This window comes from Motacilla alba, chromosome 21 (genome assembly GCF_015832195.1).
Source record: "Motacilla alba alba isolate MOTALB_02 chromosome 21, Motacilla_alba_V1.0_pri, whole genome shotgun sequence".
Taxonomy (NCBI): domain Eukaryota; kingdom Metazoa; phylum Chordata; class Aves; order Passeriformes; family Motacillidae; genus Motacilla; species Motacilla alba.
In genome coordinates, this window is record NC_052036.1 from 7,066,224 (window position 1) to 7,079,987 (window position 13,764).

The 13,764-nt window shown below is 48.5% G+C and overlaps 1 protein-coding gene across 1 annotated transcript; it reads right to left on the minus strand.

The window, feature by feature from the left end:
* Position 1: 1 nt before the first annotated feature.
* Positions 2 to 12,440, minus strand: LOC119710610 (ATP-dependent RNA helicase DDX19B). Its single transcript, XM_038159893.1, has 12 exons — positions 12,296 to 12,440; positions 11,297 to 11,345; positions 10,878 to 10,931; positions 9,889 to 10,024; positions 7,994 to 8,086; positions 7,296 to 7,398; positions 6,239 to 6,353; positions 5,905 to 6,082; positions 4,673 to 4,910; positions 3,518 to 3,680; positions 2,258 to 2,449; positions 2 to 1,837 (listed from the first exon to the last, which is right to left on the minus strand). Exons 1-12 carry the CDS (start codon positions 12,350 to 12,352, stop codon positions 1,776 to 1,778), a joined length of 1,440 nt encoding a protein of 479 aa, XP_038015821.1. The 5' UTR covers positions 12,353 to 12,440; the 3' UTR covers positions 2 to 1,775.
* Positions 12,441 to 13,764: the final 1,324 nt, after the last annotated feature.

The following is a 13,764-nucleotide window of genomic DNA, read 5'->3' on the forward strand; positions in this document are numbered from 1 at the left end:
ATTGTTCAGTATGTATTCTTTAATTCCAATTAAAAGTACATTAGAAACAGCACACAGGACCAGCAGCAGCTTCCATGACAATTCAACCCAATACTCTGCTGTCACCAGGTCATTCAACTGTACTAGGAAAGTAGGTGATTAAATCAAGTCTTCCACTCCACACGCAAGCACTCACTCACCTGCCACTTTAAATAGGATTCCAACAGAATAAAAATAGATACACCCCAGAATACAAAAAGTTTAATTTTAAGCTGTTTTTTTTTTCTTCACTAAAGCCTTTATACAAATTGATAAAAGGGTGCACAATTTCCTAAAATTTTAGGTACATTTTAAATGAGCCTTTTTTTACTTGGTAAAAGGATCCGTATTCCTGTCTTTGAACAGAATATGATGGCCAAAATTGCAAAGAAAACAATTCAGTTTAAATTTACAATTTTTACATTTGTTTTGACATGATTCCCACGCTGAGTAGCAGGCCCATGGCTGCTCATGCATGTCCCATATTCCCCCCAACAAAGAGCTGTGCACCCTAAGTTCTGGTTCAGGAGCCTCCTTCTCCTGGAGACTGGGCTGGGGGAATGCCCACAGTGTCCAGCTGTGTGCACAAGAGTGGTCCCAACACACAGGAGGCGTCATCCTTCCTTCTCCAGGAGCTGTGAATCCTTCCTTCTCCATGGAACACCCCGGGGCAGGGACCAACAACCTATTTTGCACTATGGAGCACTTCCCACCTGCAATTTGACTGAGCAATTTGACTCAAAACTCTGGTACTGAAACGTACTGCAACGGGTAAATCTGGTGTACTAAGGGTACATTTTTTTGGTCAATCCAGGCTGTCATGATTTGTTTGTTCTTTTAATCCCGTATCTGATGGGTGAAGCCCAACAGCTCTGTACATTACCCATGCTGAGCTTCACAGCACGGTGCATTTAATGACATGGTGAATTTCATTCACAGAGGTGAATTTAATCAGGCAATCCGTTAGTACAGTTCCCTTCATACTGCCCCTCCCACCCCACCCACCCACACCGCAGCCAGGTTAAACACTTGGGACGTACTTCTGTAGTGTCACCACCACCCGCGTCACAGAGAGCGGCCATCCCAACAAATCCAGGACAAAGGAAAAGAAAATACTGCCCAGCAAAGCGACACGGCACCTGTGTTTGCGAGTAGGAGCTACTGGAGACATCCTCAGGACCATTTCTGTAAGGAAAAGCAGGGCAAATCCATCAGAAAGCCAGAAACGAGTCTTAAAGAGCTCAGGGGAGCGCCAAAGAGAACGACATCCTAGTTTGTACAAGTTAAGTATTTAGCCAAAAACCAGCTGCCTTGTTTGGGGTTTTTAGGTTTTCTTTTTTTATTATTTTTTTTCCTTTCCTTATGTCCATTATATATTCAGCTGTTGAATTTAAACTGATCAGGTAAATGCTGCACATTATTCCAATTAAAGAAAATAATGGTTTTTTCCTTTTAAAATTTTAGGTATTCCCTATTGCCTCTCTTTTGGCAAGTGTATTTCTCAGAATTCCAAAGATCATCCCATTTTAAGGCTAAACTAAGAAATGTTAAAAGCTTCTGTAAACATTTCCTCTTCCTCCCCATAGTTGCACAATTTGAAGTCCAACTGCAATTTTGAACATGAGGTAATTTTTGTGTACTCATATCTTGAAGAGTCCTTTTCGGGACGAGCTGAGAGGCTGTGCCAATCCGAACGCTGATCCAATTGTAGTGGGAGAGCTTCCACAGCAGGGCACACACCAGTTCCAGCAGCTATTTCAGTTATTTATCTTCTCAATTTCATCCAAGTCATCAGTATCCAATTTGTTTATCTTTTTGTCTGGGAAAGAAGAGAAATAGGTCAGATTTCGTAACTCTGAGCAGAGAAGGGAACGCTGCTTTCTTCAGCTGGACCTGAGTTCTGGTTTACCAGGAAATGTTCAGTCAGGTTTTAAAAATACAAATGAAAACTTGTTTCTTTTTATCAAAGGCCCGTCTGGGTACTCCAGTGTTACCCACCCCTGGAACATCCACTTCAAGGACTATCCAGGCAGACAGCAAATGCAGCCTGATTTATTCTGCTCCTGTCAGAGGCAGCAGGTCACAATCCCAAGTGATGCTACACCAAACACTCCCGCTGTGCACCTCTGCCACCCGTTTAAGGCTCAACAAACACCCTGAGACCTGCTCAGCATCCAACAAATCAAATTCTGCAGTGATTCAATAGCTTAGAGAAAGGAAAAAGCCTGAGGGCACGTACTGAAATGTTCCTGGATTCTGTTGAGAATGTTCATGCTGTGCTTGCTGTCCACCATGTTAATGGCCAGCCCTCGCTTGCCAAAGCGGCCGGTGCGGCCGATGCGGTGCAGGTAGGTCTCGTTGTCTGGGTTTCCATCCTTATCCACAGGCAGGTCAAAATTGATAACAACAGAGACCTGCTCTACATCGATCCCTGACAAAAAGAAAACATCGGGTTACACAACTTCACTTAAATCTTTTTAGAGCAGGAACAGCCTCCTCACACTCTGAAATTGAGCTTTTCCACAATACCCTCACGGGGTGGCAATAAAAACTATGGAGCTGTTAGGGAAGAGAGTCCCACTGAAACAGGCAAAGGCACTTAAATATTCTGGAAACTGTACCAGCACTTAAGTATTTCAGAAACTCTCCTTCCCTGCAAAGCTCTAAAGACCACTTGTTTTTTTCCAAGTACAATCCTGTCTTAACTGTTCTAGGATGTCAAATTACACCACAAGTTCCTACTGGGATAGTAAACTGGATTTCACTGTTTTTCAGTTTTCCGTACTTGGGCACACGTTCACTGCAAAGCCTGAATGTCTGCAGCACAAGGCAGGCTTGGTGCCACTCTCACAGGATGGACTCTTCCACCTCAAGCAGCAGGAAGCCAAAAGCAATCCTGTGTTTGCCCACAGGCACACAGGGTAAGGACACCAATTTCTCCCAACTGGAACACCTGAGGATGTGAATTGTTCCTGTGAGCTGGCCAGGGGTATGTGTTATCTTAGGAAGTGCTGCTTCCAGCCCTCTCTGGGATGCCTTTTCAGCCTACCTGAAAACAGAGGCCAGACAAAATAAAGGGCATAAAAGTGGTTGTATTTACTGAAGGGCCTTCAGGTACATCTCAGGCAGACAAAGCCCCCCAGGGGCCACACTCAAAAACAGATCACGGGTTTTCACTTTTCACTTTTATAAATTTGGTTCATTTGCATATTGAGGGTTAATCTTTCAATTACAGCTTCAGGTAATGAAGTCATTTACCCCAGGCTTGCTCCCCCCAGCTCCCTTTTGTTTAATTTCCTGAAGCCTGAGGCAGTGAGGTGTCCCTGATTGCCAGGCCTGGAGAAGAACTGTTGTGTCTGCCCAAAACAGGAAAGCAGTAGCTAACACTGTATGTGCAGTTTAGAGTTATACAGTAAAGAACTGCAGGATCACAAATACATGAAACATATGAAAGCTAAAATCCTAGAGCATCACCTGGCCCCATTCCTCCATATCCTACCTCTGGCACAGACGTTTGTGGTCACCAGCACCTTCTCCTTGCCCTCCCGGAAGCGCTCGATGACGGCCGCTCTCTGCTCCACCATCATCTCCCCGCTGAGCAAGGCCACCTGATGGCCCTCCCTGGACAGCTCTGCCGCCAGCCACCCCGCTGTCTTCCGAGTCTGCAACACACAGCCAGCCCCACATTTGGGAGGGGGTTTTAATGCTGGAAAAGTGACAATGACCCTCTCTGAGGGCCCACTGGAAGCTCTGTGGCCACTCAGTTTTTGTCTCCCTTACAAACTGTATCAGAAGGAGGACAATGCACCTCAGCCACCACAAGAGCCTCTGATCAAATAAGACACGTTTTCTTTGTCCTCTGCTCCTTGGACTTCACTCTGCTGGAGACTGACACTACATGTGTACACTGAAAACTCATCAAACTTGTCTCAAAACCACAACTACTCAGCTTGGAAAATGGCAGGGTCAGGCCTGAATGTAGTTGTGAAATCCCACAGAGGCTCTGCACAGCCTTGAATTAAACAGATTTTTGAGCTCAAATTATGTCTTGAGACAGCCTAAAAGCAAACTGCTGTGGCAGATTCCGAACACTTTCATCCTGTCTGAGCTCACTTTGCCTGGCTGTTCGGTGCTGTCAGCACTGATTTTTCCCTAAAAATGATTATGGCAGCTTCTGGAAAAAGAAAACCAAGTCTCAGTGATGCACAGTGAGATCCCAGAGGTGTATCCTCAATCACCTGAGGGAAATGAAGTCTCAGGAACAGCTCTGTATTAGCTAGAGAAGCAAAAGACTTCCCAAACCCTCATTATGTCCTATTTTCATCCATTTTCCAACCCTACATTTTTTTTCTTTTCAGTTTAGAGTTTTGGAAGTATGTTCATTACTCTGACCTTTGCTTCAGAGCACTTCAGGGACAACAATGACAATTCAGGAATAAAAAAGTCCAATGCTGTCTCCTGGATGGACAAACCCAGGGAAACAAACCAGCCAGGGCTAATGTGGCTTTCAGGATTTCACTCAAAGATGGAGCCAGAGAAGCCAAAAAGGGCAACTTCATTCTCAGTTCCTTTCTGGAAACTGTGTCTACCTTGGTTTTAGCACTTGCAGAGTCTGAGGGGGTCACTAGGACTAACATTCCCTGGAAGCACTCACATGGCAGAAGATCATGGCCTGGGCGATGGTGATGGCCCCGTAGATGTTACAGAGAGCACGGAACTTCTCATCTCTGTTATTGCACAGGACATAATACTGTTTGATTGTGTCCAGGGTCTCCTCCTCGCGCTTCAGTTTGATAATGTTTGGGTCAGGAACAACTTTTTGAGCAAACTTCCACACAGAATCCTCAAAAGTAGCTGAAAACAGGAGCATCTGGCAGTCCCTGGGGAGCATTCTGGAAGAGAGAGAGAGACATAGGGAGGGTTCCCACACAACACTGTCATCTCCTGATATCCTGATAGAATTCATGCTACAGGCAAAGGAGAACCATAACCCTGGTACCAGTTATTTCACTGGCTGGAAAGACTAAAACCAATCTTACCCACCCATGATCACTCCCTCATGGACCACAGGCATCCAGACTTAACTTCTTAGAAAGGAATAAACCCTGCTCCAGGGACAGGATTTTTATTCTGCAAGGTGGCCAAGAAGGCCAGTGGCATCCTGGCCTGGATCAGGAACAGCGTGGCCAGCAGGAGCAGGGAGGTCATCCTTCCCCTGTGCTCCGCCCTGGCGAGGCTGCACCTGGAGCACTGTGTCCAGCGCTGGGCCCTCAGTTTGGGAAGGACATTGAGACGCTCGAGCGCGTCCAGAGGAGGCAACGAGGCTGGAGAGGGGCTGGGAACACGAGCCCTGTGAGGAACAACTGAGGGAGCTGGGGGTGATCAGCCTGGAGAAAAGGAGACTCAGAGGTGACCTCATCACTCTCTACAACTTCCTGAAGGGTGGTTGTAGTCAGGTGGGGTCGGTCTCCTTCTCCAGGCAGCACTGACAGAACCAGAGCACACAGCCTCAAGCTGCACCAAGGGAAATATAGGTTGGATATTAGGAAAAGTTATTTATGGAAAGGGTGATAAAGTTCTGGAATGGCTGCCCGGGGAGGTGGTGGAGTCACCATCTCTGGGTGTGTTTAACAAAGCCTGGACATGGCACTGGGTGCCAGGGTTGAGTTGAGGTGCTGGGGCTGGGTTGGACTCGATGATCTTGAAGGTCTCTTCCAATCTGGTGATTCTGTGTGATTCTGTGAAATGAAACTGCTTGTCATCCCCTGACACAGTGCCTCTATGAATCCCCTGGACTAGAGCTAATCTATCATTTCAGTCTTGTTGCTTCACTGGTGAGGACACTGGTTCCAACTGCAGCCCTGCTGTCCCTGTGTCCCTCCGTACCTCTGAATGCGGATGCTTTGGTCCTGGTGGCCCTGGGTGGCGATCATCACATCCGCCTCATCCAACACAAACACCTTGATCTTCTTAGGATCTATAAATTTCAGTTTGGAACACCAGTCCAGCACGGTGCCGGGTGTGCCGATTACAATCTGCTCCGAGATCTTCTGCCCTCTCTCCACTGCCGAGACAGAAGGAAGGGCTGCTCTAGGGTGGCTCTGCAGACAGGGAAATGTTTCGGCCCTCTCTGACCAAGCCATTTCACCACCTGACTGCTCTGGTGCACCCGAGGAGCATCATTCCCTCATTCCTGTTTCTGGTGTTTCCCCTTACTCACGTTTGTTGCCTCGGACAGCATACGCAAGTTTCAGTTCTGGGTAAAAGTTTCCCATCTGTTCAATCACTTTTCCTGTTTGAAGTGCCAGCTCGTATGTTGGGGAAAGGCACAAACACTGGAGGAACAGAAGGATAACGAGTGAGGTGATCAACATCCAGGGAAACAGTATCACACTTGCTTTTTAAAATCCTTGTTGAAGTTTTCTTCAAGACAAATATGCAAGTGGCTGAACAGTTTTTCAACCATCTCATGAGGAAATCTGATTTTAAAAGTCCCTCTTCAGCACTGTCTGCTCTGTTGTCACAGTTACCTTCTCTTCCACCCCAAAGCCACTCACCCACCCCCCTTCAGCCTGCACTATTTCTCTGATTTAAGTCCTCCCAGAAAAATTTAACTCCTCACATGTGGGAAATGGATCTGTAGAAAATTCTCAAAGTTTGATAAAAGGTTCACATAGTATACATTTGTATGTAAACTTTGAGATAAGAAATGTTGACTTAAAAATGTTATAAACTAGGATAGACATTGAGAGAGGAATGGAACGAGAAACAAGTTTTAAAAAATTACTTTATAAATAAATAGAGTAGATATTTTGGAGAAATAGAACTATGAGAGATACATTGTAGTAAGACTTATGAGGGGTAATTTTAGAATATTAGTTTTAAAGTATTTGTAGTATGGTGTGATAAAAGCTGATAAACTAAGAAATGCTTATAATGTATTGTAATTAAGAAAGAGTTAGCTTCTGATTGTGATAGCGTGAATTGTAACATCTGTATTATCTCATCCTTCACACACTCACAGAGCAATGGCATCCTGTGTGTTGCACGGGCAGGACTGACAGGAACAAGCTTTGAGCAATCTTTTGCACTGAAGGCATTTTGATAAATCCCCAAACCTCCATCCCCTTTAAGCAGTTTGAAGAAATAACACCACGGCTCCATCAAGCCATGAATTTACATCCGAAGGCCCCCCAGCAGCTCAGGTTCTTCACTAGATGGCACTGCACGGCCAGGGTGAAACACGCCCTGGAACAGCCACATCCCACAGACTTTACCTGTGGATACTTGTTCCCAGGCTCAACCCTGCTGAGCATGGCCAGGACGAAGGCAGCTGTCTTGCCAGTACCGGACTGCGACTGCGCGATGAGGTTCTGCGGGCTGGGGGCACAGCAGGCACAGCTCAGAGGGTGAAGCACCACGGAGGCACCTGAATCCTGTCACATTTACCCCTGCTCTGGATCCACGGCCAACCTGACCAGCTACACTCCATGGGGCAGGAACTACTTCCTGCCCAACACTCTCCTTCGACGTTTCTCAATTATGGAGATTTGGGAAGAGAGCCGTGGTTATCTCTCAGTAATTTCCCATTTCACACGTCTTCCCCAGTGTCTCAGTACCTCACAGGTTCCAGCAAAGGCTTGTGGAGAGGAAAATCAGCACCTCAGCTACTCCTACCCACCCAGGATTTCTGAGCCATTTCGTATTACTTCTTCCCAAACTAATGAGGAAAATGGCAACAACCTCCCAAACCCCACAGCACTGCATGCTCAGTACCAGCCCTAGGAAAAGCCAAATCACAAATCCAGGCCTGCTGTCACATAGTTAATAACCACAGAAACACCGTGACATGGGAACCCTTTCTCCATACCATGAGTTTCTCCATCACCCTCCTCCCACCCAAAATTCAGGAGCAGCACACTGAACCTTTCAAATCCTTCTATTCTGGTAGAGAGTAGGAAGAATGTGTACATACGGTTCAGCAAGCATCATGGGCAGGGCGTTCTCTTGGATCTTAGATGGTCTGTTGAAGCCCATGGCATAGACTCCTTGCAGGAGCTGTGGTTTCCTGAAAAGAGAAATTTTTATATCATGACCTATTTAAGTCCATTTAGTTTTCATTTGTGTACAAAAAGGTGAGAAAAACCCTCAAGAAGACATCCTAGAGCTGTCTCTGCTACAATCCCACCCGTGAAACAACTGCGGTCAGCATCTGGAACCATAAGTGACAGCAGGAAGTCTAGACAGGAAGCTGTGCAAAAACCCCTGGATTTAATAAGTCAGCCTGCCTGTCCCAGCTCGAGGGCAAAGCCTGTGTCTAAGGCCAGCACGGCTTGTTCCAAAGCAGCTTTTCAGACAATCCAGGAATCACTGAGCAGAAAGTGTTAATCCTGTCCTTCAGGCCAGTCCCATTTCTCTAGCCATGCCTAATCTTGGTGCCAAAATTATCACTCCCCGATGACTCAAACGTGGGACAAAGCACGAGGAACAGGATGAAGGGATCATGAGATTCTTGCAAGGACTTCAGCAAGTCGTGTGGATTCTGTACTACAGCTGAGCAACGCTGGCTCAGGTAAATGACGGATAATTAGCTCCGTTTGCTGTGACTACACCTTGTGATGTGTGGCTGCAAGCCAGCCCTCACACCCAGAACTGTGCGGTGACACTGCTGGCCAGCAAACTCTAAAGTGCTGCTTTCTCTCCAGGGAGCTTTCTACTCTCAGCAGACACTTGTGGAGACAAGGAGACTCCAGAATAACCTAAATCTGGGTTATGGTGCTGGAAATTCTCAGCTGATGACCCCCAAGCGCTCCCTGGATGCTGTGAGTGCTCTCAGAAGGGCTCTCCTTTCCAAGCAGGTTACAGGTCTCCTGCCCACATTTCCCACTAGGGTAACTTCCCATTTAACACAACATAATTTTGCAAAAATCCTGTATTACTTTCCAATGATGGCTGGAACAAAAGCTCTTTGACAATGTAACCTTGTGCTGCTCCAAGCAAGGACAGACAAAGCCCAACTCTGCACCAGTTGCCAAGGATACCCCGAGTCATAACAAAATGAAGACTCAATTAGGCTGGCTGTTCCTGTCATTAACTCCCTGGGATTGTTTGCCTTTTGAAACACAGGAATGAATTAGTCTAACAGGCACTGCAGGACCTCAGCTTCTTTTTGCAGACATTCAACCACAAACACTAACAAAGCAAAACATCCTGGCATTTCAGGGGGAGAAGCTCTTTAGCTCCCATTTTCCTGCAGAGCTTGTAGAGCAACAAACCTGAGATCAATGCAGGCACAACAATCCCAACAGAATGCACTCTTCAGCATATTAATACATATATCCACCAACCATGCCTTAAACACAGTTGTCATCCCTTGAAAGCTGCACTGGTAGAGGTTTTCAAAGGGAAGGAAGTCAGAAAATACTGGTGTCTCCAGTATATAAATCCAGTGTTGCTGGAAAAGATAAGCTGTTCCCTTTGTGCTGTTCACTGCTGTTGTTTCAGATGGAAACCCCCACCAGGCACCCAGATAAACCAACTCTCCTTGCATTTACATAATACAAATGATACACTCAGTTATGAATGACAGGTTGGCAGTAACCTGATACACAAACCCATGTACTTTTTAGTGGTATTTCCTATGCAACCAGGGAATTTTTCAGAACATGAGGTTCCAACTACCTGATGGGCTCCAAACTCACATCTGCTCTGGCAGTTATAGCAAAACTTCTCTCTCTCTGAGTTTAAGAACAAGGCTCCCCATGACAAACTGAAAAACACAGTTATAAGGGAGCCTATTTAATAGATCTGATTCCAGGATTTGGCAGCTCCATGAAGAGAAGGCTCTGGCTCATCCCAGCAGGCACTTACAGGCGCAGCTCCTCGAAAGACTTGACAGAGTAGAGGGGTGACGTGGGGTCCCTCTGCAGCACCTCCACCTGATTTGTGGTGTCAACCAGGTTACTGCGGATCAGCTTGTTCAGTAAGGACTGGGCAGCTCTGTCCTCTGGGAAAGGAGGTGGAAAACATGAATCCATCAGTCACAGCCTGTTCCAGGTCTCGCTCCCACTGAACTCCTTAAAAGGGACAAAATCCCTCCAAATACTGAAATTCTTCATTAGAGTGTAATGGCTTCAAGAGCCCAAACCTTCTGAAGGAGACACTGAGAGGTCCCAGAGATTCCCACATTTGATACCCAGGAAGACAAATCAAGTGAGCACTGTTCTAAGGGGGACTTCAACACATCCAGATCTCTGCTTATTAAGATTCTTTTAGTTTAGCATCTACCTGGGGCAGGATAAGGCCTCCTCAAACCTCACTCTGACATGTGGGCAGACACCTCCCAGGGTTTTAAGGAAGGTTTGAGGATAAACGGTACTTTAAAAGATTTCAGAGCTGAAACACAAGGGTTGAGGATAAGAGAGATCCAAACAAGGTTAAACTGCTGCACTTTGGGGTTTTGCTACTAAATCTTCTCCTAAAACCACCTTCGGAAAGAATGTGAGCCTTTGCCCACCTCTGGGCAGCCACTACATAAATGCAACTTGTTGGTGGCTACAGCAATCCCAGCTCCAGGTTATCCAACTGCTCCTGTATCCAGTCCTGCCTTGAGGATAACTGCTATCCCCTTATTTCTCTCCACTCTAATCCAGGAGTCTCCCAAGTTACTACAGGACACAATGCCTTTAAAAGCGTGATGGAGGAAGGACATGTCTTACAATTAAGTCCTTGGGGGAGGATACAAGATCAGTGGTCCTGAGACCTAAGGCAGACTTACTTTAAGTATATATTAAATCAAGGTAATTATAATGAAATTAAATTAACTTCCTTGCCAAAGCTTTTTTCGGGAAGGCACTTACCCTTCTCCTCATCCTCCGTCTTCTCCACATTGTCATCTGCCTTGACAACGGCACCTGAATGGGAACAGGTATGGGGGCACAGGTGAGCTCAGGCCTCAGGGGCAGCCCTCAGCCCCAGAGCTCTGGAACGTCCAGGGAAAAGCTACAAACAGCTCATTTTCCTGAGCAGAACTGCCCTGCTCCACTGCTGTGCAGAGGAACCCCAAGCACCAGCTCCGGGTGCAGTTTAGCAACCACACCAACAGATTTTGCTCACACAGCTCCCTGAGACACCAAAATATTTAATCTGTGCTGCTGTTTAATCTCAGCTCTTCTGGAATCTCATTACTTATCAGGAATTTACTTTGGCAGCAGTGCTCTGAACCCCCGCAGGGAAACATTCCCCCCTTTCCAAGCCCATCTGAGCAGCTGGAACTCACCATTGGCATCTGGTTTGGTTTTGTCATCCTTCAGGTGTAAAGTGCTCAACTAGAAATGAGGGAAAACACAAAATCAGAGCAATTCAAATATAGCTCCCTATATTCTAATTCCAGCCAGGAAAACCTGAGTTTTGGATTTATCAAGTATTGCACAAACCCTGCTCAAGTGGAAGGGATGAAGACCCAAGAAGAACTTGATTTCAAGAGTTTTGATACAACTATTTCTAAGCAGGAGTTTTAACAGAAATACAAGTTTTTTAAACTGTAATGTCAACAAAGGGAAGGGGTTGTTTTCTGTCCTGTAGCCTCCACTCCCCAGTAACTCTGCTGATGTAAAATGGGAGAAAATCAGCATTCCAGGATGGAAACAGGATCTGTGCACTGCCCTGGCCGGCACAAGCTGCCCCAGGATGAGTTTGTTTCACCATCTGAAATATGCAGGGAGAGCAGCCCCGAGGGTCTTCCCCACATCCTCAGTGAGTGTTCTGTGCCCAAGCACAGAAAAAAAACAGAAAACAACTTTTCTGAGGTACAAAGTTACATCTTTTCATTAAATAAAAAAAAAAATATATATATGAGAGAAAGAGGAATTTTTTGGATGCTGGAAGACAGAGCTGAGGGTTGGGTGGGAGAGTGCCTGAAGCGGTGCAGTGTCTGGATGGAGGGTGAGCGCGACCGCAGGGACGTCTTTGCTCTTTGGATAGGCAAAAAATGGATGAAGGCGAAGAAACTTAAAAAATAATGGCAAGTAAATAAATAAATAAATAAAATAATCGGGCGTTTTGCTTATAAAGGAAGAACCCAAGCCCAGGGACAATCGGATACCCCGGGCCCTCCCTGCCCCCATGGCAGAAAATGGGGCGAAAAAGGGTTTTTGCGATCGCTCTTTTCTGTGAGGAGGCGGCGGGGGCCGCGCGGCCCGGGGGACCCTGCGCCGCTGCGCCGGGCCGGGCCGGGCCGGGCCATCCCGAGCGCCCGCAGGCCCCGGCGCGCACTCACCGACTCGGCCGCCGCCTCCTGCTCGTCCACGGCCAGGGCCCACGAGTCGGTGGCCATGGCCGGCCCGGGGTGGCCGCAGCAGCCGCGATGGCGCCGGGCGGGAGCGGCGCCTGCGCGCCCGCGGCACCGCCCCGGCACCGCCCGGCCCCGCGAACCGCGGCCGCGCACGGGCGTTCCGGGGGCAGCGCGTTCCGGGGGCGGCGGGGAGAGGGGACGGGGGGTGAGGAGTGACATCGGGGTGTGTGAGGTGGGGAGAGGTGGGCACGGGGCGGGGTGGGGCTGTGAGCCCTGTGCTGTGTGGGGCTATGAGCCCTGTGTGGGGTGAGGCTGTGAGCCCTGTGCTGTGTGGGGCTGTGTGCCCTGTGTGGGGTGAGGCTGTGAGCCCTGTGCTGTGTGGGGCTGTGTGCTCTGTGGGGCTATGAGCTCTGTGTGGGGTGAGGCTGTGAGCTCTGTGGGGCTGTGTGTTCTGTGTGGGGTATGGCTGTGGGGCTGTGTGCCCTGTGTGGGGCTGTGTGCCCTGTGTGGGGCTGTGGGCCCTGTGTGGGGCTGTGTGCCCTGTGTGGGGCTGTGTGCCCTGTGTGGGGCTGTGGGCCCTGTGTGGGGCTGTGGGCCCTGTGGGGCTGTGTGCCCTGTGTGGGGCTGTGAGCCCTGTGGGGCTGTGTGCTCTGTGTGGGGCTGTGTGCTCTGTGTGGGGCTGTGAGCCCTGTGTGGGGTGTGGCTGTGGGGCTGTGTGCCCTGTGTGGGGCTGTGAGCCCTGTGTGGGGTGTGGCTGTGGGGCTGTGTGCCCTGTGGGGCTGTGTGCTCTGTGTGGGGCTGTGGGCCCTGTGCAGTGTGGGGCTGGGTGGTCAGGTTCCCTGTATGTTGAGGGGCACTGTGGCCAGGGGCCTGGTGCCCTGAGTGCTGTGGGGCTGAGATCAGGACCCTGGTATGATCTGGGGGTCAGCCTGTGTCTCACGTGGTGTAGGGCTCAGTCCCCTGTGTGATGTGGCCATCCCTGGGGGGTGGGCCCTCCATGTGGGGTGGGGTGGGGCTGTTCCCCCTGTCTGGTTTGGGGCTGGGGGTCAGGCCCTGCCATGCCATCTGGTGTGAGGCTGCAGCTTCTGTTTCCCATGGAATGGAGTCCTTTTGGGAGCCAGGGCTGGGGGAAAATCACACAGACACTGTGACATTTGTGAGGGAACCGCAGCTCTGTCTGTGGAACAGGGGTGCAGGTGAAAACAAGGTAGAGGAATGAGTCATGGAGGTCTAGAAGTGACAGGAGCTGCAAGAGTCATTTCTGTCCTGACTCCTGCTGTAGGGCAGGAGCCAGCTTAGACCTGGTATCAAACCTGTTCTTTAAAGGTCCTGGAATAAAGAGGAGTAAAAGGGAAAGTAGAAATGATAGAAGTGTGGGAAGAGCCTGTGGGATTTCCTCGCTGGGCTGCTATTCCCTTCCTTGAGCCTTGTTTGACAGAGCAGCTCTCAAGGAT